This window comes from Anarrhichthys ocellatus, unplaced genomic scaffold (genome assembly GCF_004355925.1).
Source record: "Anarrhichthys ocellatus isolate YVR2014 unplaced genomic scaffold, GSC_Weel_1.0 scaffold111, whole genome shotgun sequence".
NCBI lineage: Eukaryota > Metazoa > Chordata > Actinopteri > Perciformes > Anarhichadidae > Anarrhichthys > Anarrhichthys ocellatus.
The window spans coordinates 197183-220355 of NW_022280141.1; the positions used below are offsets into that span (position 1 = coordinate 197183).

General features: G+C 43.8%; 2 protein-coding genes across 4 annotated transcripts in view; both read left to right on the forward strand.

Annotated features, from left to right (window-relative positions):
- Window positions 1–4553, forward strand: part of lamb2l (laminin, beta 2-like) — a 47462-nt gene extending 42909 nt beyond the window's left edge. For both annotated transcript variants that reach the window (XM_031876557.1, XM_031876556.1), the window contains exons 28-35: window positions 36–283; window positions 828–1043; window positions 1136–1280; window positions 1442–1649; window positions 1908–2049; window positions 2172–2348; window positions 2488–2653; window positions 3771–4553. In XM_031876557.1, the coding sequence (XP_031732417.1) occupies window positions 36–283; window positions 828–1043; window positions 1136–1280; window positions 1442–1649; window positions 1908–2049; window positions 2172–2348; window positions 2488–2653; window positions 3771–3907 (1439 nt within the window). In that variant the 3' untranslated portion in view covers window positions 3908–4553. The remainder of the gene's footprint in view (window positions 1–35; window positions 284–827; window positions 1044–1135; window positions 1281–1441; window positions 1650–1907; window positions 2050–2171; window positions 2349–2487; window positions 2654–3770) is intronic.
- Window positions 4554–6237: 1684 nt separating this feature from the next.
- Window positions 6238–23173, forward strand: part of lamb2 (laminin, beta 2 (laminin S)) — a 44490-nt gene continuing 27554 nt past the window's right edge. For both annotated transcript variants that reach the window (XM_031876554.1, XM_031876555.1), the window contains exons 1-4: window positions 6238–6349; window positions 6746–6813; window positions 22714–22883; window positions 23038–23173. In XM_031876554.1, the coding sequence (XP_031732414.1) occupies window positions 6783–6813; window positions 22714–22883; window positions 23038–23173 (337 nt within the window). In that variant the 5' untranslated portion in view covers window positions 6238–6349; window positions 6746–6782. The remainder of the gene's footprint in view (window positions 6350–6745; window positions 6814–22713; window positions 22884–23037) is intronic.

Below are 23173 nucleotides of genomic sequence, written 5' to 3' on the forward strand. Positions count from 1 at the left end.
TACATAAAACTACACCTGTGCCTGCTTCCTCACAGATCAGTTTGAGAAAGTGAAGAAGTACTATCAGGAGTCAGTGAAGGCGGAGGAGAAATGCAACGCTTCAGTGTCGGGTCCTCTCAGTCCTGTGGAACAGTCCAAAAAAACCCGCGGCGTCACTGAGGTCCTGCTGGACGCCACTCGAGGCAACTTCCTCCGTGATCTGGCTGCTCAGAACAAATCATTAAACGAGCTGCAGCAGAAAGCCCACGACCTGGACAAGAAGGTCCATCACCTCAGCCACGAGGTAGGACTGCTGGGGCTTTACTTTATTTCCTTTTCTGTTTTCATCTTGAGGTGGCGAGGTGGATCTAATAAGCAAAGTATTATGTTTTGTACTGTGTTTCTCTACTGTGCAGAATCAAAGACAAATATTTGAGAATACATTTAAATTGCCGATTATTTTTAAGAAGGAAGTCTTCCAGGAATAGATCAATGTATTAGTTGTTGAGTACATAGGAAAAGGATAGTTATTTAGGCTATCTGTTGTTAATTCATATATACATATATATAAACAACAGACTGCATCTGATAGCATATTTTGTAATTACATAAATAATTAATCAGTACCAGCTAGAACTATACATGAATTGTTATAGCCCAGTTTGCAATGGAAAAGTATACAGTATATCTTTTTTTACTCTTCATGTCTTTAATTTAATTTCTTATAAAAGTACTTTTAGTAGCTGACACAGCATCTTTTATTATTTTGAGTGTATTTGAGTGTATTTTCTTATTCCATTGACCTGAACCATTTCCTGTGAATGACAATGCTCCGTCTCTCCCTCCAGGTATGTGGCGGTCACAGCAATGCCAGTGTCAACGGCAGTTGCCCGGACAGCCAGTGCGGCGGCGCCGGTTGCCGTGACGATCGGGGCAATCCCGCGTGCGGGGGAGAGGGATGCAACGGGGCACTGAGCACTTCTGTAGGGGCACTGAGTCTCGCCAGGAACGCCACCGACGGTCTGAACGCTGCCAGCGAGGAGCTGCAGGGCGTGGCGAGAAAGGTCATTTTTATTGAAGAGAAGTCATCTGACATGACTGGAGACGATAAAGTGTAAAGCTTCTCTGTTGACATCTGGGTTTCCCACGTCTCCAGCTCCAGGACATAGCCGCTCTGACACAGGATGTGAAGAACCAGGCGATGAACACGCTGGAGAAAGCGCAGAAGAACAAGGACCACTTTGAAAACAACAACAAGAAGCTCAAAGATTTCATCAAGAAGATCAGAGACTTCCTCACGGGTATGTTGATGGTGTAACTGGTGATATTCGCTTTGAATTAAGTGAATATTTGCTTCCATCTTAAGGTCAACTGCAGCTGGAGTTGTTGCTGCGGCCAAAATGATTTTCTGGTGTTTAATGTGTCGGTTTCTTTTCTCTCCTTCCTCCCTTTCGCCGTCCAGAGGAGGGAGCAGATCCAGAGAGCATAGAGAAGGTGGCTCTGCAGGTGTTGGCGATCAACCTGCCGGTCAACAGGACCTCTCTGGACAAAATGGTCATGCAGATAAAGGACAGCCTTTCCAACCTCACCAACGTGGAGGGGATCGTCAACCAAACCGCTCAGTACATCAGCCAAGCCAAGGAGCTGCTCGACAAAGCTAAAGAAGCCAAGTGAGTAAAGCTACTGTCATTTTTATTAACTTTTTTAATTAAGGCACCATTTCCCACAAACCATCCTGATTCAAGATTGCTTGTTTTGTTTGCTGACAGTATTGTTGAAGTATATGTGACTTTGTGTCAGTATAGAAATGCTACATACTTTTAATTACGTTCAGGCTTACGTCCTACATCGATTACAACACACACTCATCACTGAGGACTGTAACAACAACCTGTTATATCTGTCTCATTTCTGGTGGGATTGCGCAGGAGCCGAGCAGAGGGAGTGAAAGACGCAGCCAATGATACCAAACAGGCGCTGGACGTGTCTCAGCAGGCCATAGAGAAAGCAAGAGCGGCCCTGGAGGAGGCCCGCAACAATCTGAACAGCACCAGGAACGCTACGCTCGAGGTACGGCTGTGTGTTCCATGACTTGTTCACACTCTCCCTACTGACCCGTTTGGGTTTCAGGCTCTTTTTTTAAGTGGTTTGTCTTATTATCCCCCCCCCTCCCCCACTCCGCTCATTTCTAGGTGGATGAGAGGCTGACGCAGCTGGAGGATAAGCAGAAGGATGTCATGATGCGTTTAAACAACCTCTCCATGGAGGTGGAGGCTCTCAGGAACAAGATGGAGCAGAACAGACAGATGGCAAAGGACGCCAAAGCACTGGCTAACAACGCCACACAACTAGCATCCTCACTGGAGCAGGTGAGGAAGTGGGCGGAACGTTTTTTGAGAAAAAAAAACAGTCACGCTTTTATACCAAAAACGTATAAAAGGAGTCAAATGTTATGGACGGCACCAATCATTTATTTATGGCAACTAACTATTGGGTCGTCTCTCCCAGAGCCTCAACGACACGGAGGAGCGGTACCGGGAGCTGCAGATGAAGGTGGACTCTCTTGGTGGGGCGTCTGGAGGTCTCAACAATATCAACCAGAAAGCCAAGGACATCAAGAAGGAGGCAGAAGACCTCTTCAGCAAAGCCAATAAAGGGATAGAGCAACTCAGGAGTGAGTACATGAAGCCGCTCTGTGTCTCTTCATGAGGCGGACCACGTTCAGTACACCTGGGCCATTGTTTACAATTTAGCATGGATTGCCTGTGAGGAAGTCCCTTCCATATACAGTGGTGTAATGTCACAGTTTGCCTATATACAGTATAGTGTATAGTGATATCTGTCAGGTTCTCATTTAGAGATGAAATAATGTATCGGGGAAAGAGGACCGAATTATTGTTATTCAGTGGTTATCTGGCATAGCCTGAGATATTTTATTAAAGGAATAATATGTCACTTTTCTATATTAAAATGTATAGAAATGATGTTATGTTAACATATGTTCTATATTTGTATCAGTTGTCTTGCAAAGGTTTCCAACACGTTTCAACCCTAGAGAAGTATTTATTTTATTTTATTTAATAGCACTAAACTTAACTGATAACAATTTTGTAAAAAAAATAAATTAGTTTTTTAAGCAAGAAATCGATGTCCTATGCAATATTTTATTTTTTAAAGTCACACACATATAAGTGGTGTTGTGGTTTTCTGCCAGAAGCTGTGATAAACTGACTTTTTATCCAGTTTTAAGTCACATTTTTACAATAGAATTTTTAGATCTTTGATTTCTTTGTTAAAATTTGTATTTATTGAGAAACTCAATAAGAAAATTACATTTTTGTGCGTTTAAAAGCAATATGATTTTTATTTCTTATTTTAATTGTCCTAAAATGTAAAAAAAAATAATAATAATTCAATTCCCTCAGGGGCTTCAGTGGACATCTCCCCAGAGCACCAAAATGTCCAGAGGCAGCCCTGACATCACCGCAGGGTTGTTTGCTTCTGGACCAGTTTATAAGAAGTAGAAGTTATAATTATCTTAGAAACACAGAGAAACTTTGATTACATTGTAGCCTACTCATAATACACACATTGGAAAATGTAAATTACAACACAGTTCCAGTACACCAACGTTTTTGGTAATATTGCGTTCAGCAGCGTTGTGTCTGAGACTGTTTCGGATCACTTTATATTGTTAATGGTTTAATAAGGATTCAGCTTTCCTCAATCCGTATTATCCTTATGATCCCGCAGATACTCGCTGACCACTGTCTTACTCTCTGTGTTTGCAGAATTGGAAAAAAAGTTCAAGAGTAACGAGCAGCGGATGCAGAAGCAGCGCATGGAACTGGACGAGCTGAAGGAAAACGTCACTGTGGTGCGGGACGAGATCCGGGATCAAGTGCAGAAGTACAGCAACTGTGTGTGAGGATTGGAACAGCTCCCTGTTTTACCTTTTGCTGCTGTAGTCCAGAGCAGAGCTACATGACTGATGAAGAAAAAACTACATCGCCCATGAGAATAAATCGGGACAGAAAAACTACATCGCCCATGAGAATAAAGCGCTGCTCTGGCACTCCCATTCTTTCACTGGTGTATCAAGTTTCACACATTACCTGTCAAGTGTTATATCACAGAAATGCCTTCCTCTGTCCACGTACTGTACCACGCTTTGACTGCTCGATATCAACACTGTCCTGTGGCATTTGTGTCCTTAAGCTATTACAACAAGTGGAGTATTTGTGTCATATTATAGTCCACGATAATTGATTTCATGAATAATAAACAGAAAGAATATATCAGAATATGTTATCAGAAACGTGTTTATTTTGACCAAAAGTGCTTTTATGACTGCGTGTTTTCGCTGTAATTTGACCACATCAATATGGTATTTACAATATGACATTCCTATTAAGAGATACATGGGAAAGTTTGATTGTTGTAATGAAATGCGTGTTTACTATTTTTTTATTTCAAAAGAAACTCTTTGACTGAATAAATATAAATGCACACACGAGTATTCGTATTAGCAAAATTCATTCTGAGGTGCAACGATGGAGACAAATAAATGTGAAGTCGCCAGATCACGTGTCCTGCTTGTGTGATAATATTACGAGCTGAAATTGTTTAACGTTAACTCATTTGTTAGAGTATGTTTGTTTCAGTTCACGGTCACGAGGGGGCGCCGTACACTCAACAAGGTGGCGCGCTCTCCCCGTTTCTTTAGCTCCGTTTCCCGCCCATCAACCCCTTCACGCGCGCAGGTGTAATCAATGACGCTGATGACAACTGCATTCCATTTAGGTGAGTCCGTTGCAAGATCGCCCACTACGGCAGCTCACGAGGACACTCAATAGAACAGAGCCATCATTAACGTTAGGAGTTGCAGCTGTATTTCCTGCCGTGACAGCCAATTAACAGCCCGTAAGGAACCCACACAGGTGTTTCCACTTCATCTGATTGATTAGCCTGTGTGGGCATGTAGACTCTCTATGTCTACTCCCATTCATCTGCTGTTCTCAGTATGAAGGAGCTCTGCTATTCTCTGTTGGGTTCTGGCGCTGGATCCTGAGCTCCAACAAAGAGAGGCTGTACTCGAGCCGCACGGGGAATGTGTAATATGACAGAGACTTACAGCAGGCGGTGTTTCTGCAGAAACACACGGCACCTGCACACATCAGGCTGGAGGGCCCAAAGAAACGACAGATGTGATTAAATGCACTTGTAAAAAATGAAATAAATAAAAAGTAAAGTTGACGTCTGTTCCACACTGCATGGCTGTCAGTCCTAATGGACACGTCGTCCCAACCAACATGTTGGATGAGGCTGATGTTATGATCCGTGATCTGCGCGCGGCCACGGGCTGCTCATTGGTTGCAATCAAAGGGAATCTAATCCGTCCAGCAGGGAGCGCGCATTCCTTTCTGCTCCCAGTCACAGACACTGGGGGCTCGTTGGAAAACATGTAGAGGAGTCGGCTTCTTTTTTACAAAATGTGCATATTACCATGGAATACACAGTTTTCTTATTATAAATTGTCAATAAAACAGATTTATTGGCTATTTCAAGATAGTTTTTAATGAAAATTGTGACTGTGTAAATTCACTGCTCTACTTGTCAAGAATAGTTCAATAAAGTAAATAACAGTTGTAGATATTGACCATCTCACTCTGATCCCTGGTGGTGGTGCAACTTGCGCTCTAAAGTGTCCTCAGTTAGTCAGTAGTGGTTTGTAGAAAACCACTAGAAAATGAACCATTCGGCCCAAAAACAGTTGAGCTGCTCCACCAAAACACAGATAAGCAGGTCTGATCTAGTTCTACAAAGATTGCACAGCATATAATATTTTGTTATTTTTATTTATTTTAAAATAGTATATCTTGTGGGTGCACACATTTTCTGACGACGTGCTGTTTAAATAACAGGAGGTCTTTAATGGGGGAAAATCTAGACAGATTGTGCTGTAATTAAATAATAGAGGCTCATTGTTTTGTTTTTTTCTTAATTGTTTGGACAGGTAAACAAAAAATGTTGTCCCACAAGAACAAAACAAAAAACTTTTAGGACCATTAAAGATGTATTATCCGGGTTTGTAGCCCACCTCGTCCTTCATCCGCCCACCCGGGGACTCGAGCACACGACAATCCGCTCCTCGCGCTCATGGAGGTACAGCTCGCGCCCCCTCCTCCCCCAGCGCTGTTCTGCTCCGCTCCGGGACTCCAGCACGGGGTTTCCAGCAGAGAGCCGCAGGAGCTGAGGACTCCGCTACACTGCTTCAGCCTCGCATCCGTCCGTCGACTCCGCAGCAAGTGGACCGACAGAGGAGACTGATATCGGACTCAACTCAGAAGCTAACATCTGAAACAAGACGGTGAGTGTAGCTTTTGTCATTAGCCAGCTAACGTTGGACGTTTAACGACAACCAGATAGATTAACACGTAGGAAAGCTGAATATATTTTTACTTTAAGGAGTCACACATGAGAGGAGTGTGTTTTCTGTTGTTGTTATTAACCTGTAACAGAGGAACTCACTAAAAACACTTCTGTGTCGATAAACCGAGAGTGACTTCTGAACGACAGAGAGACTGGGAACCTCCAGTTGGAAAAAGTCAAAACCAAACTTCACTTATAGTCTGCTCTCTTCTGCGTGGACAAAACATGTCCGTTTTTAAAATAAATATATGTATATATATGTGTATATCTTTCGGCGCCTGTTGAATGTCTCTGTGTGGTACCCCTGGTTCATCACTATCTGTTGCCTACACAGGTTGCCGGCGGCCCCGCGGGTTGATGAGCGCACAGAGATGCAAGCCTCACTGGTAACGCTCGTCTGCGGTAAGTCGACTGTACACAGAAGCCTTTAGAGTCAGTCCGTGTTGGCTGCTCCATCATAACGAATCCTCAGAAGTGATTCACTCAGCTGACGACCGTCTCCAGGTCACTGGGCTTCCTTTGATTAGTCTGTGGAAAACATGGTGTATTCATGTTAAGACCCGGGGATGTGGAGTTGAAGTCTTTTTTCAGTTAAAAAAAACAAGTTTAACTACTGAGGGGATTTCACTTGAATCCGCATCAGTGAGTTATTTAATGTTTTCAAGACCCTGACACTTGCTCCAGAGAGGGTCTCTGTCAGTGAGAGTGAGGTTATTATCTCAGCTCCACTGGCAGCAATGCTCAGCTGTTTTCAGGAGAAACACAGGGTAAGAGGTTCCTTTTGTTTTTATTGTGGGGAGCAGAACAATCTATTCACCTCTATTACCTTTGCTAATCTTAACCAAAACCACCGGTTTTTTGTTCAAGTCTTTTAAAGTTTCATGCATTTAACTTTTCCAATGTGAAGGAAAAAAAGTAACCTTTGTGAGAGATTTGCAGCCAATTCTTGGCCTTTTTTTTTGACGTATAAAAAATAGCGACAGCAAACATCGAAACGCAGCAAACGTGCATGCCAAAATATATAGATATTAATACTTGTGATAGTAGTGATATTTACATATTGCCTTTACAGTCACAACCTGAACCATACAACGCTGCACATGCATTGGTGCGTTTACTCGCGTGCACACCTGTGCGAACATATTTTCAACTGCTGCTGCCTGGTTGGTGTTGAGCCCTGGTTTGTCACATTGACTTCCAGAGCAGACCTCATTGTAACGTCTCTTATTCTCTACAGAACAGCCTCCCGTTAATAAACACAGTGCCGGAAAAACAAATCTAAATCTTGTGGTTAGAAACAGAAGCCTGAGCGTGGTGGATGTGAGACGCTGCTCAGAGATAAGATAGCTGATGTTTCTTTTTTAGGGCCCCACGGTGCCCTCCGGGTCCCTGGGCTCGGCCCTGTCTGTCGATCTCGCTCTGTGGGTGGTTGTCGCTCTGTTTATGGCCCTCCTAAAACAGCCCAGCTGAATCCGCAAATAGAAGACACCCACTCCACACCTACCTCCTCCGGCACTGTTTGAGGCCCTTCTGGATGCGTGCTGCCCGTCCAGTGCCTGCATGTATATGTGTGTGTGTGTGTGTGTGTGTGTGTGTGTGTGTGTGTGTGTGTGTGACGGGGATAAAGGAAGGCTGGCAAATGAACCAATTCAAACAAAACAAAACACACTCAGTATCTGGTGTTTTTATCTAATTTAAAGCCATAAAATGACACCGGAAGGTTCTCGAAAGTCATCAGTATTCCTATTCCAAGCAAAGTGGACATGTGCTCAATACTATCAGATAGCTCAAGATTTATCTGATTGACGGCCCTCAATAAAACGCCTCCCAATGCTTTGTTCCCTGTTGGCGAGGACAATGGGCTCATTGCTCCAGTTAAAGTCTATTAGTGCCTGCTGTTAGCGCCGGGGTGTTCCCTCCGTTACATTATCAGTGAGCACAAGTGCTGCTCTTTACGACGGCGGCGGTAGTTCCCCTCGGCTTGCTTTTTCCTCAGGTTTTTTGTCACGTTTTCTTCCTTAGATGGGGGGATTTTACGTTCTTTATTTACGTTTTTTCTCTGTTTGAAGTAAGCAGGGCTGAGCAGAGCAATGAAAAAAGCTTCATGTCATTGGATCTGGTTTTCATCTCGTACCTGAGCATTTAACTCAGAAGCCCATTCATCTCTAAGAGGAGTATTTACAGTATATCATAGATGTGAGACAACCACCTCTGACCGGTGTGGAGAGATTCAAGTGTCTGGAGAGGAAATAAGTAAAAGGAGCTACAGAGAGAGAGAGAGAGAGAGAGAGAGAGAGAGAGAGAGAGAGAGAGGGTCGGCTGAGAGCGTATAGCAGAAATCAGAGGAGGAAATGAGGGACGAGGGTGTGTTTCAGAGCAGAAAGGTGAACAAGTGTGTGTGTATGTGTGTGTGTGTGTGTGTGAGTGTAGCTATAAACCTCACACACTGTCATTAAAGAGACGGGGAGCAGTCCATTCAGACTCCTGACGCCTCTGAGGACATGCTCCAAGGTTAGGGGTCGTGTCCAAAACCCTCAGGGCAGAGACGGGGTTAATTGGTGTGTGTGTGTGTGTGTGTGTGTGAGAGAGTGAAAGGACTCGGGCTGATCACAGGGGACAAAAGAGTGCCTCCTCTCTTCTCTTTCTCTTTTCACTTTCTATTTCTATTCTTCTTCTTGGGGGGATTGGGGGTGGAATAAGGACATGTAGGAAGCTGGTCGTGTGTGTGTGTGTGTGTGTGTGTGTGTGTGTGTGTGTGTGTGTGTGTGTGTGTGCGCATTTGCAGAAGTTTTCTTGAGCAAATTTAATTTTGAGCAAAAGAAATCAGGGAAAACATTTTTGTTTAGCTTTTCTGGAAAAGTACCATGATATAGCAAATGACTTTTCATGAAGTGATGTTATTAAGTTCAACTGGGGGAGGGAGCAACTCGTCATTATATCGGAAGTAGGAAGGAAGGCAGGGAGGATGGAAGGAAGTAAGGAAGGGAAACTTAACATGAAAGAGGGTGGAGGTAAATCCTCTCTAATTCACCTTTCTTAGAGGTTTTTGTGTTGAAGTACTGAAGTTCTCCTCAGATGTGTGCTTGTGTGTGTGTGTGGGAGGGGGGGGGGGCAGGTGAGGCCTGGCATTAGGCTGCAGTGGGAGTGAGAGAGTGTGTTCCTGGAGCCTTTGTAAGCGTCAGCCTCCGGAAATGTGCGGATGCCAGAACAATGGTGCGGTAAAGCCTACAAACCACCGGCAATAGAGACAGAGAGGGAGAGAGGCTGAAATATTGGAGGGGGGGCAGAAAGAATCACGACAAAGAGAAAAGAGGGAGAGAAAAACTTTAGGCATAGGGGGAAGGGGTGAGAGAGAGCGGAGAGGGAACAGGTTTGTTTCTATGAAAGGACGGTGAGTTAGGTTTCCCCGTCACGTTGGCATGCCGGGGCCTTTTCAGGATGAAAAGAGGAGGAGGAGGAGGACTTGAGGGGGAGGATGAAGGGCCATGGAGAGGAGGAATAGGAAATGGAGATGGTGTCATTGAAAACAATGGGGTGGCTGGTACAGTGGTGAACACTGAAAAGTATTGGCCATGTGCTTCCAGTGTGGAGAGGAATAGGCGTGTTGGTGTACCACCAGGAAACACCGCTGAGAGCAGGTTCACTGTGTGTGTGTGTGTGTGTGTTATTTGTTCTATCTATTATTAAGACAAACAGTAAGGTTTGCTTTAATTAGCCAACATTACATAGACGATGTCTTCATACCCACTGATGAAACACACCTTACAACAATCAAAGCAACAGAGCGTTTTCACAGCTTCAGTTCCCGGGTCCTGGTACTGTGCATGCTGGCTCACTGTCTGTCACACAGAGTGCGTTTCCATCCACCTATTTTTATTTGCATCTTCAATATTAAGTATTCAACAAGAAACGGGCACAGAGTTTGCTCCTGTTTGAAAGACAGTGGTTCCATGTTTGAACACATTTATAATCCAGAGAGAAATGTCTCCATGTCACGTGTCCACCCTCTTTACCGCTGACATGGTTTTTTTGTGATTCTTTTATTGCTATAGGGCACAGGCCAAATCTAATGACAGGCTGTGTTGTGCAGCTTGTCAAAATGCACTCTCAGACACCTCTAATTATCTAATTGCCACAATTACAGTGCAATACTGCAGAATGTCAGGAGGGAAGGAGGAATAAGGAAGGAAGGAAGGAGGGATGGATGGATGGAAGGCAGGAGGAGAGGAAGGAAGAAGGTAGGGAAGTATGTGTTGTCATGGAAGATTGCCTGACCTCTCGCCACAATGTGTATGGTGTCATCCTGTAGCCCTGTAATTACACACACACACACACACACACACACATACACACACACACACACAAAGGTCTGACACAGCCTTGTAAACGTAGGCCAGTTGTCTCATGTTTCAGGTCACCTGTATTTGAGTGATAGTGACATGAAAACTCCCAGAGAGCCTGTATGTTGTTGTTGTTGTCGTTAACTGCACGTGTAGTGTAACATGAAAGGAGAGGAAAAAAGAGTAGTACTGGAAGTACTGTGTTTGAGACTATTTACTACAAATCACTTACACATACTGTATTATTATATTTAGATTCATTTTGTCACACCCACACTCCGGCTCCCCTCAGGTAAACACCGTTAGCTCTGTCAGCACTTTTGCCGTGCATGGCACTGTTTTCGCTGTTAGCCGTTAGCTCAGTCGTCACCATGTTGAGAGCCGTATGGAGACAATAGAAATACTCTATTGAGCCGCTTTAAGTGCTCAGACTTGACAAAGCTCCTTCAGAGCAATAGAAGATCACTGTATTGTAATATATAAATATGTTTTAGCAACCTTTTCCTAAAATACAGTCCTAAAATGAGTCTGTAGTGTCGGCATTTTAAATCTGGTCAATGGATTCTCTAACTCTAATGTTTTTCAACCTAAATACTTCAGACCTGTTTTTAAAGTGATAAACAGAAAAACATTTCAATATGAATCATGGTAATATACAGTTGTGTGAAAAAGTGTTTGCCCCCTTCCTGATTTCTTATTGTTTTGCATGTTTGTCACACTTAAATGTTTCAGATCATCAAACAAATTTAAATATTAGACAAAGATAACACAAGTAAACACAAAATGCAGTTTTTAAATGAAGGTTTTTATTATTAAGGGGGAAAAAAAATCCAAACCTACATGGCCCTGTGTGAAAAAGTGATTGCCCCCCCCCCTGTTAAAACATAAATTAACTGTGGTTTATCACATCTTTGGAAAGCTGAGTTCAATTTCTCTAGCCACACCCAGGCCTGATTACTGCCACACCTGTTCTCAATCAAGAAATCACTTAAATAGGACCTGCCTGACAAAGTGAGGTAGACCAAAAGATCCTCAAAAGCTAGACATCATGCTGTGATCCAAAGAAATTCAGGAACAAATGAGAAACAAAGTAATTGAGATCTATCAGTCTGGAAAAGGTTACAAAGCCATTTCTAAAGCTTTGGGACTCCAGCGAACCACAGTGAGAGCCATTATCCACAAATGGCGAAAACATGGAACAGTGGTGAACCTTCCCAGGAGTGGCCGGCCGACCAAAATTACCCCAAGAGCGCAGCGACGACTCATCCAAGAGGTCACAAAAGACCCCAGAACAACATCCAAAGAACTGCAGGCCTCACTTGCCTCAATTAAGGTCAGTGTTCATGACTCCACCATAAGAAAGAGACTGGGCAAAAATGGCCTGCATGGCAGAGTTCCAAGATGAAAACCACTGCTGAGCAAAAAGAACATAAAGGCTCGTCTCAGTTTTGCCAGAAAACATCTTGATGATCCCCAAGACTTTTGGGAAAATACTCTGTGGACTGACTAGACAAAAGTTGAACTTTTTGGAAGGTGTATGTCCCATTACATCTGGCGTAAAAGCAACACGGCATTTCAGAAAAGGAACATCATACCAACAGTAAAATATGGTGGTGGTAGTGTGATAGTCTGGGGCTGTTTTGCTGCTTCAGGACCTGGAAGACTTGCTGTGGTAAATGGAACCATGAATTCTGCTGTCTACCAAAAAATCCTGAAGGAGAATGTCCGGCCATCTGTTCGTGACCTCAAGCTGAAGCGCACTTAGGTTCTGCAGCAGGACAATGATCCAAAACACACCAGCAAGTCCACCTCTGAATGGCTTAAGAAAAACAAAATGAAGACTTTGGAGTGGCCTAGTCAAAGTCCCGACCTGAATCCGATTGAGATGCTGTGGCATGACCTTAAAAAGGCGGTTCATGCTCGAAAACCCTCCAATATGGCTGAATTACAACAATTCTGCAAAGATGAGTGGGCCAAAATTCCTCTACAGCGCTGTAAAAGACTCATTGCCAGTTATCGCAAACGCTTGATTGCAGTTGTTGCTGCTAAGGGTGGCCCAACCAGTTATTAGGTTTAGGGGGCAATCACTTTTTCACACAGGGCCATGTAGGCTTGGATTTTTTTTTCCCCCTTAATAATAAAAACCTTCATTTAAAAACTGCATTTTGTGTTTACTTGTGTTATCTTTGTCTAATGTTTAAATTTGTTTGATGATCTGAAACATTTAAGTGTGACAAACATGCAAAAAAATAAGAAATCAGGAAGGGGGCAAACACTTTTTCACACAACTGTAACTAATATTTTCTAAATTTAGCTGGTTTGGGCTGAGCGGTGTGGACTGACTCAAATATTTCTCCGTGCTCTCCAGCTAGCTAGCTGGCTAATAGGCCAAGCTAAGCAGCAGCAGGATCAGTTTGTTTTCTCCCGCTCTCTTTTCCCCAGGCTCCTCACATACGGTCATCATCAGTTCAAATCTAACACTGAAAAATGACTGTTCTAAATTACACTCAGAGTACGTGGCCTTTGGCCACGCCGAGGTTACCCTCCTGTCTCTCACACAGGAAATGACTCCCTTATTATGCTCATAGGTTAATATACGAGCATGCTGAAGGACACAAAATGCACATACAGTTGGAGAAAACACACGCACACAGTCATTAGCATAAGGCTCCAACAGGTCAACAACACACACATGCAAACACACTTAACTGCTTGCCTCGACTAATGACTCGTGTGCTGAAGTTTTCTCTGCGCTTTCCCTCTAAGTGGAGCCAGACTTTCTTCATCCCGGGCTCTGATTAGCACCTACGGTGAACACATTTCCACTCTGCTCAGCCCTCCTCGTCTCCCCGAGCAGCTGCAGAGGACCAGCGCAAAAACACACACACGTCGCCACGATCACTAACCAAACCCGCAGCGACCGGCTCGCTTCGGATGAGTGGCTGATAGACAAGCTGGTCGACCGGCAGGCTGCCCCCAACATCTGCTGGCCATGTGTTTCAGCAGGCTTCAGGCAGCATGGCAGGCCCTTTGTCGCCAGTAGCTGAGAACCTTACAGATACGGTCATTGTCGTCACCTTAGCCCCACTGCACTTCATAGGTTTGGTGTGCTGTGGCTGCACTGTTGCACCATTTTTTTCAAACATATTTCTGAGGTTTCAAACTTGCAACTGTCCGGCCATGATCCCGCATTTTCCCAGGGTGAGGATAGAGGTCAGACAGATCACATTGATCTCTATTAGAATGATAGTAAATCATCAGTAACTGCAGACATGTGGGGGCGATGGGCAGTGAATGTGCTTGGCGTGTTTGCAGAGTTTCCATCCAGCCCCGCTCTCCGCTGTCCACCTGTTGCTGATGATAGTCCATGTTTCCGCTCCGACATGGAGTGATTCAGACGTCTCCGGGATGGGACAGGAATGTGAACGTTTCCTCCGGTGGGACCAGCTGTCTCTCACTGCCAGGCCTTGTTAATCTAACAGCCTGTGTAATGGTCAGCGTCTGGCCACACTCACTGAAACCCCTCTGTCTGTTACACAGGCAGGCAGGGACAGAAACAGCTGAGGAAGATTCAAAGTTCATGTCAGAACATGTCAAATATATATATATATAGATATATATATATCTATATATATATATAAATTGTATGTAATGAATGCTGTCCAAATACATCAACAATGACAGGTCGCTATAAATAGGCTCTGCTGCCTGGGTTTTTGAATATGAATCCTTTTCAAATGCAAATATAAATATTTTTGGACCATCATGTTCTTTTATATGAATTTAATATTTAATACAAATCCTCATAATCCAGAGAACTCATATTTCTTAGGTAGATTTATTTATTTATATTTAATTTGATTTAATTGAATCAATGAAGTAGGAATATTAAAAACAAGATAGAAAGATTTTTAAGTAAAAGACAAATAAATTGAACAATTATTTCTGTGAGGGACATAAGATTTACTTTGAAAGCAAGTTTGAGAAGATGAATTTTAGGTTTGCTGAAGGGCAAAGTGCACATTTATAAATCTAGTGGGAGGCTGCTCCAGTCTGGGGTCTAAACGCAGCATCAGTGTAGCCTTTAGTCCTGGAGATAGAACAGCGTGATCTCTTTGATGAGATGCACCTTTAAATCAATTTTAGAGGTTACATGCAGCCAGCGGATATATTATAGTACAGAGGTGAGTTTTGTTTTGGGAGGAATCCTCGTTGCTGTGCTTTGAAACAGATGTAGATGTTTGATCAGGTTCTTAGGGAGAGAAATGGTGTGACTTTGATGAAATGAGGTTGTCTATTTTGGCATTTTCCTTGTTTCTCTGTTTTCTTCATATTTATCTAAAGAACTGTTTGAGCCATCCAATTATGAATTGATAAGAAGCAATGTGCAAGAATAACAGACATAGAGCTGTCATGGGTACATTGATGGATAGATCTTCACTTGATAAGCAATGGGGCCCAGGACTGAACCGTGGGGCACACCACAAGAAATAGTGACAGAAACCCCGGTGAACCTCAGAGTTTTATGTATACATCTTGAGATTATAGCCGAGCCACCAGTGGTACGGTGCTGCAGGCCAGGGTTGTAACCACTCTCTGTGATATTTCAGATGCTAAAATTACTTTTGTCATCTCCCAAAGTAACAGTGTTATGCGGAACAGACCTGGGCACTTCTTGGTATTTTATGTTATTCCTCTCCAGCTGTGGGTCTGGAGCCTTGTCACCACCTTCTCCACCATTAGCCATCATATTCCTAAATAATACATGACGAGCGATCATTTCTTTTAATAAGCAAGAAAGGGGAGTCAGCATTAGACACTATAAGAGAAGAGAGAATAATAAAGAGGTGAGGAGGGAGGAGAACAGCTGGATGTTTGGCCGTGGGAGTTGACCATCTATCAGCTAAGTGTAGACCAACGAGAGGACGGAGACGCAGAGGGCAGAATATAAACTAATTAGCGAAGGGGAGTTGAAAACAAAAGGCTGTTGACTTTTTCCTCTGGTTTTAAAGTAGCTGCCTGATGGTGAGTGTTAAACATATCTGCACTGCCTTCTAGTCCCACGCTCACTCAGCTCAGGTATGCAGCTCATTGTCTTAAAATGGTGCTATTCTCGTCTGCTCACTGACACAGACCAGCTGATATTGGATCTGACCCTGCTGTCATTTTATTATTCTTTAAACCCTCCTCGCTGAGCGTGTGTGTGTGTTCACACACACACACTTGTCTATTTGTTTGTCTGTTTTTCTTGGTTTCCTTCATTGTTGACGCTGGTAGATGTGACAGCAAACTGTGTCTCGCCAGCCGGCCCCAGTGGAATTTGTCACGTTGATGCCACTTACTGTTTGGAGGGGGGTTTAGCAATTCAACTATTGAGATTCGGAAGGCCACAGCATACTGTGTGACACACACAATAATAATAAAACCATTCAGTGACTCGTGACATCACCCATTGGCTGGTGGATTGTGGACTTGAAACTAGAGATTGAGACCATAAACTCATGTTCACAATGTTTACTGAGGGAATAAATCAAGAGAGAAGTAGAGTCATTTTCTCATAGACTTCTATACAATCAGACACTCTTCAGAGGCGGAGGTTGCCGTCTGTTATAGAAGCATATGGATTCATTGTGTTTCTCTACTCATTTATATATTAAAAAATCCTTACATTTATAACCTGTCTGAAGATAAAGAAGATATAACAACAGTACATATCAAATGGAACCTGGCTACTTTTTGGAAATAAAAATCATCTAGTTGCCATCTACACAGTATGATCCCAACAAACAAAGTGACCAGGCCTTTTAAAAAAGGACATTTTGTCACAAGCTGGCAACAGAAGAACGTTTTATAAAGCTTGGCCACTCCATGCCCTGTACTTTCTGTTTACTGACTGGTCGAGAGCAGAGAGGAAATCAAAGGCTGGAATGAAAGCCAGGAACAAAAGCAGTGCTCACCTGGGGGAGGCGGGGGCGAGGGTGGAATTCATTTGTGGCATTGAAGCTTGGACGCCCTGCAGACTGCACCGTGCCTTCTGTATCACTGCCTCTGACAGTTAAAGCATTGCCTCATGTGAAAGACCTGTTGCCTCAGAGTCAGATTTCACTGTCATGTGAGCACAGTGGGCAGTTTGTCACCTGCTTCATGTCCTACACTGTTGTGACTGCTGCCACAGTACTATTTCACATCTGCAGAAAAAGCTGCCTTTGTGGCGTTATTTGAACATTGTCACATGTATGATACGAAACGCAGCTCAATGATGAACCCTCATGCGGTGAGTCGCTACAATTGGCTAAACAAACTGAGTAGAGCACAATATAGTGCAGGGCATAGCCTGCTGTTACAGGCTAATGGCTTGTTGAACAGCAGTGCTTTGTGAGCTGAGACCCCCCTATGCACACACACTCACACACACACCAGCAGCACCACCACAGACCCCTTGTCTTCTCTCAGCTGTCTGTCTGCATTCCTCCCTACTTCTCCATTTATGGCTACAGAGGAACGAAGAAGGAAAGAAACTGACGCCTCATCAACAACGGCATCATTGCTGTCTTCAAAGTTACAATATTAACTTTCCATTTAGAGGTAACCAACATCTGTCTCAGAGTCTTGACTATTTCCTCCCGGTTGAGAAGGAGCCAACATTGCTCATATTCAGCCTCACCTTGTAAAAAGGTAAAAATGTGGATTTAGTGCGTGGCTCCCTGTATTGTCAGGTAGCGTGCCCGGTGAGGACATGGCTGTTCGGAACACGTACCCAGAAGTGAAAAATAGGTCGTTATAACGTGTTTACCAGCAGCAAAAGCAAACTGCTGTCAATGAGCCACGGCCCGATTAGGCTCGCTGGGCCATGAAGCCCCTCCCCCGATGCTGCACAAAGCGCTTTCGCTTGTTTATTAATATTGAACGTGTTGTACGTTCACCAACGTCGAACAACGTCACTGCACGTCCCCAGCAGTGCAACCGCTAAAAGTGAAGTAGATTGGATGAACGGTTCTGGAGATATGTGAAAGACACACACACACACACACACACACACACACACACACACACACACACACACACACACAGACAGAGATTTCTTGCTTTATAGTTTTTTCTAAATACCCTGATTCGTTTCCTACTAAAAGTTAAGTGAGAAGATCGGTGCCACTCTTATATCTGTTCGACATAACGCTAGCGCCGGCAGGCGACAAGCTTAGTTTAGCGCAGGGGCGTCGTTAGGCCTATTTTAGGGGGCGCTGAAGCCCCCCTAAAATGTTCTTCAGCCCCCCCAAATAATTTGGCATTATTTTTTTTTTGGTGATGTCATTAAATTAAACTATTGTTTCTCACATGGACAAGTTATTTATAACTCTAACATGCTACATATGTGCGTGCGTTCTGGTTTGTATGTTTTCTCCCCCTTCAAATTACAATCCAATAGCCCATCATCATACTTAACGATATAAAGTTGACACTGTCAGATCCATTCTCCATCCATTGTGTGCGGTCCCTTTAAGAATTAGGATTTGGGAGTGACGCGGATATGAAAGCTAGTTTATCCGTCTTTCCTTTACAAGCAGGAAAATTATTTCTCTCTCTTTATTTGAAAAGATTTGTGATGTCAAATTTCACAATGACCCTGAAATTCTGTCTCTTGTGTTATCATATACTGAATGCAAGCAAAACTACAGAGCAAAATCACCCTCTTTCTGATTGAACCAATCTATGATCTGTCTGAAACAATGGATATCCAAAAAAAATTGCCGCGCACTACACGGGCAAACATGCCACTCCCCTTGGGGCTAAGCCCCCCCCTTTCTTTGAATCCTAGAAACACCCCTGGCTTAGCATGAAGAATGAAAGTAGGCGAAGCAGCTAGCTATTTGAAGGCATGTTCTCGGGGGCTTTAAGCCTGTACATTTAGGGCTGTAAGCAGACCAGTGTGTTGTACAATATGTCTGCAGTGTTCATGTCATCTTAGTGCACTTTCTAACACTCAAAGTGCCCGCTGGCTCTTTCTTCCTACAGCTGTTCATGAGTGCTGCACCTACACAGCTATAGAGCTTCTACTTTAAAAGTATGTTTTTGCCCACTGCACTGTAAGTTGCCTTGCATAGTGTCTACCAAATGATAGACATCATCCATTTATCTCCCCCTCCACTGAGCCTCCGTCCCTGGCTTACATCAAGGCTGCAGCGGTCTGATCACTGTCAGCTACACAAGCCATGACGTCACCCTGACACAGCCTCCACGTGATAGTAACAAGCAATGACACGTCATTATCGTTTGATGTTTGGACTAATGAAGAAGAAAAATAGTGTTTTTAAAGGTGAAAATGCATAAATCCCATCCTAATAAATGTGTGTGTAATAATAAGTAATACGCGTGTCATTGTTTTGTTTATCTTGTTTTCATGAGGCCGCGGTGATGTCAGGCCAGCTCGTGTTAATCCTGCGTAGATTTTCACAGACAAACAAACAGACAGAAACACGGAGATAAAAGACGACAGGAGTCCTGTGATTATACGACACATCAGACGTCTGCATTGCTCCTCCTCCCTCCCTGGTCTTTCTCTCACACACACTCACACACACACACACACACAGATCTTTGAGTGCGTGCCAAAAGTTTCCAGAATAGATATGAAGTTGTGCCTCGATGGGTCTTCCCTCTGTCTGTACAAAGACTCTGTACTGTGTCTCTCTTTCCCCCATCGGACCTGCTGCGTTTGTGTTCTCACTCTCTCTTCCTTGCTCTCAGAGTCAGATAAAGGATAAGGGAACGACCTCAGGTCCTTTTTCTTTTTAAATCACGGGCCATTATGTCGTTCAGTGTCCTCGCTGATAAGGATAAATGAGAAGCAGCTCAGATTGTTACCTGATACCCAGACAAATCCTCTAATAGGTGTCTTTTGTGTGGCCAACGAGCACCTACTCGATGCCGACATTAGCTTGGAAATTGGTCCATCGGTCTGACGTTCTGTGTCGTCGGGTTTGAGTGTCAGCTATGAATGAGTGGGCCTGTGTCTCTGTATGGACGCACAGGTGCACATAAGGGCGTAGTGTAGGCGTGTGTTAGTGACCTACTGTATGCCTGTTGCTCACTTGGCTGGCACCAACCTGAGACTTGTCCAGATGCCAGGCAAACACAGGTTTCCTCCAGAGCGAGTGTGTATGTGTGTGTGTGTGTGTCCATGTGAAATCCTCCTCTGCACTGTTCCCAGCAGGCTCCCTATCTGCAGCTGGCCTCACAGCAGTGTCAGGCTGTGATAATGCACTCACAGCTACAACAACCTGTCTCTAGGGCTGCAAATATCGATTGTTTTATAATGAAGTATTCTACCGATTACTCCATCGAGTAGATGGATAAAAAATACTTCTGCTTTGTTAAGGAGTAATAGAAATAAACAAAAGTCAAAACAACTGAACAACTAATTGTAGCAGTAGTTTTATTTGTGTATTATAAGACGCTTCCAGCTAGTTTCAGAAAGTTAAACAGGTCATAATTCCACCTCTAATTCTCATTTGATATTGCTGTGAAAACCTCTCCTTCAAACAACCATATTCCACCAATTTCTAGTGTTGTGAAATTGCGCATATGTAGCCGATATTAATGGCAGCAGTGGTGAAATTCTTTAGCTTTTTTGCTTCAAGGGGCCGCGCTTCTCTCTTACAACAACTCCACCGCTTCCCCCATGATAAAGCTCTCAGCAAACCTATTTCCATCTATCAGGAATAAAGGCCGTGGCAGTATGCTGATTGCAAATATCCGACACGCAGCTCTCAATTTAGAAGGCTTCATATGCTTGATGGTAAGAACTAATTTTACCACTTATTTCTATTCACATACTAGTGAATGAGGCACATTGTGTTTGCCAGGGAGATGTGCTGTGCTGCTTTGTAAAATTACCACTCAACAGAAAATGTGGCTTTAATTATTCAAGGCTTTAAACTCTCAAAGAGCAGTCCTTATCTAGATTTGAAGGTGCTAAAGGTTAGCTGTAATTTGGGCATTCAAACCATCATTCAGAGGCCGTTTAGATGAGGCTCAGGCAGTGCAGTAATGGACAAAAACATGATTTAAATATGATTAAATGAGACTTACAGTGAAAGGTTGCTGGTCGTGAACTGTCTTCGGAGCGTGCAATGGACAAAATCATGTGGAATTATATTTGTGCCTCAAGGAGACCTTTTCAGTAAGAGGTTTTCTTGCAAGCACACAAATTGTAGATAAATTATCACACAAGGAACGAGCAATGAAACAATGAATTTAGTGCTCAATTAGTTCAGTTTGCTATTATTCACATGAGCACATGATAACCTTTTTCTCTCAAGTTTTCCTCTCTGCAAGCTAACTGCACAGAGCGGGCATTGAGTGAAACTGAGTGAGAAGGGGCATTACAAATACATTTGCTGAGTGCAGAACAGACTTGAGTGTGCTCAAATTCAATTGTTCGCAATAAGAATTGCTCTCCAAGAAAAATATGTGCTTTAAGTTTTTTGTCTTCAAATTGTCCCTTTAGCTGCTGCAGGAAGGAGTAAGGCACGAAGCCCCCAGATGCTGAAGTGAAGCTGTGTGCTCTGTGCTGTGTAATTCCCAGGTGTGAATGTCGACAGCTGTGTTAATAGAAGAGAATATAACTTTATTGTCCATCCGTAGAAAATTACATTTGTTCTCCCCAGATACAAGTGTTCATCTTCTCATCTGTTGGGTAATGTGAAAATAAACCCTGAAATGTGTAGGAGCGTTTTGTAGAGAAGTTGCGTGTTGCCGTGTAGTCTGCGTACGTATTAAAGGGAGGATCAGAACCACCTGTTGTGGACAGACCGTAGACTGACAGCCAGCCCTCTGGGTCTCCGCTCCCCTCATACCCGTCTCCTCACAGACCACAGCTTCCCAGAGGCATGTGGGAGAGACTCACGTAGAGATGTCCTGTGGAATGTCTGGCGGCTGCTGCTGGTTGTCGTGAGAGTTTATAAGGTTTATTTTAACTCCCACTCATAGCGCAGCTATTCAGTCACACCAAGGCTCCAGTGCTGGATCACAGAATGACACACTATCTGTTCACTCCACGGTTCTACATTAACACCAAGTCAATGAGCTTTTTGTTGGATATGTTCAGTAAATAATCATTCACTCTTATTCAAAAGACGTACTTGGTCTTAGTTGACCTCTGTGGGATCTGGTCTGGTTAGCTCTCAGATTTAGCCTGTAGCTGGGGCCTCTTGTCAGGGCAGTTCTGTGGGACTCCTGCAGACATCAGAGCCTGAACCTGCAGGGTAGCCTGCAGATAATCCCCCTCCCACTGGATGTTGCCTCAACATTGAATCGGCTCTTGATCAAGCAGTAGCTGTCTCGTAGCAGGGGGGCCAGGTTCCAGCTCAATAAGCCCTGAGTAACCCGTGACCTCTATGAGGCTTCACAAGAAGTTTGAGGAATTATTTCCCCCCAAGAGCTGTGGCAAATATGATTACAAGACCCCAAAAACGGTAACATATGTACATATACAGCTTTATAGTTTCTGCGTTTCTTTTTTAATTCTCAAGTATCAAACTAATACTCACATGTGATCTCACATCGAACAACAACAAAGCTACACCATGTCGAAACAAGCTGGAACCATTTTTACAAAAAGATGGTTCACTGTAGGGAAGTCTGTAGTAACCATAATGCCATATCTCTAACTAGTGGGTTACCTAATATATGCAATTTAGGATTGAAAGTTGACTCAGACATAGAAGAAAACCCTCAAGTTTAGCTCACTTTGGTTCCCTTCCCATCCTGGAGTCTGTCCCCTTCAGGAAGCGATAAGAACAGTTGATGTTCTCTCTTTTTTAAGACAGAAAGAAGGGTACTGATTTCAAGACGTTTATTTACCAACACGAGCTTGTGAATGGGTGCTCTAATAGCAGACGATGCCACTCTGCACAGCTGTTTCCTGTTGATTGTAATCTATTTCCTGTTTCCCTCCCTCTAGTCCTGGCTGCTGCCGTTGGCCAGGAGCCCGACCACAGCCACGGCTGTAACCAAGGCAGCTGTTACCCGGCAACGGGAGACTTGCTGGTTGGACGAGAGAAGAACCTGAAGGCCTCGTCCACGTGCGGGATGAGGAGAAAAGAGCCCTACTGCATTGTCAGCCATCTGCAGGTCAGTATGTGTGTGATATTAAGTCGGATAACAATTTTGTGTTGGCCCCATATCTGTTCTCTACGTTCTGTCTGTGGTTCTGGGTTTCTCTTTGATCCCCTGAAGTCCGTCACCTTTGACCTCGTAACACCGACCTTTTATTCTCCTGCCGCAGGATGAGAAGAAGTGTTTCGACTGTGACTCTAGACGGCCGTATGACCCAGTGTACAACACCATCAACCACCGGGTAGAGAACGTTATCACCACCTTCAAACCCCACCGCAGGAAGTGCTGGTGGCAGTCTGAGAATG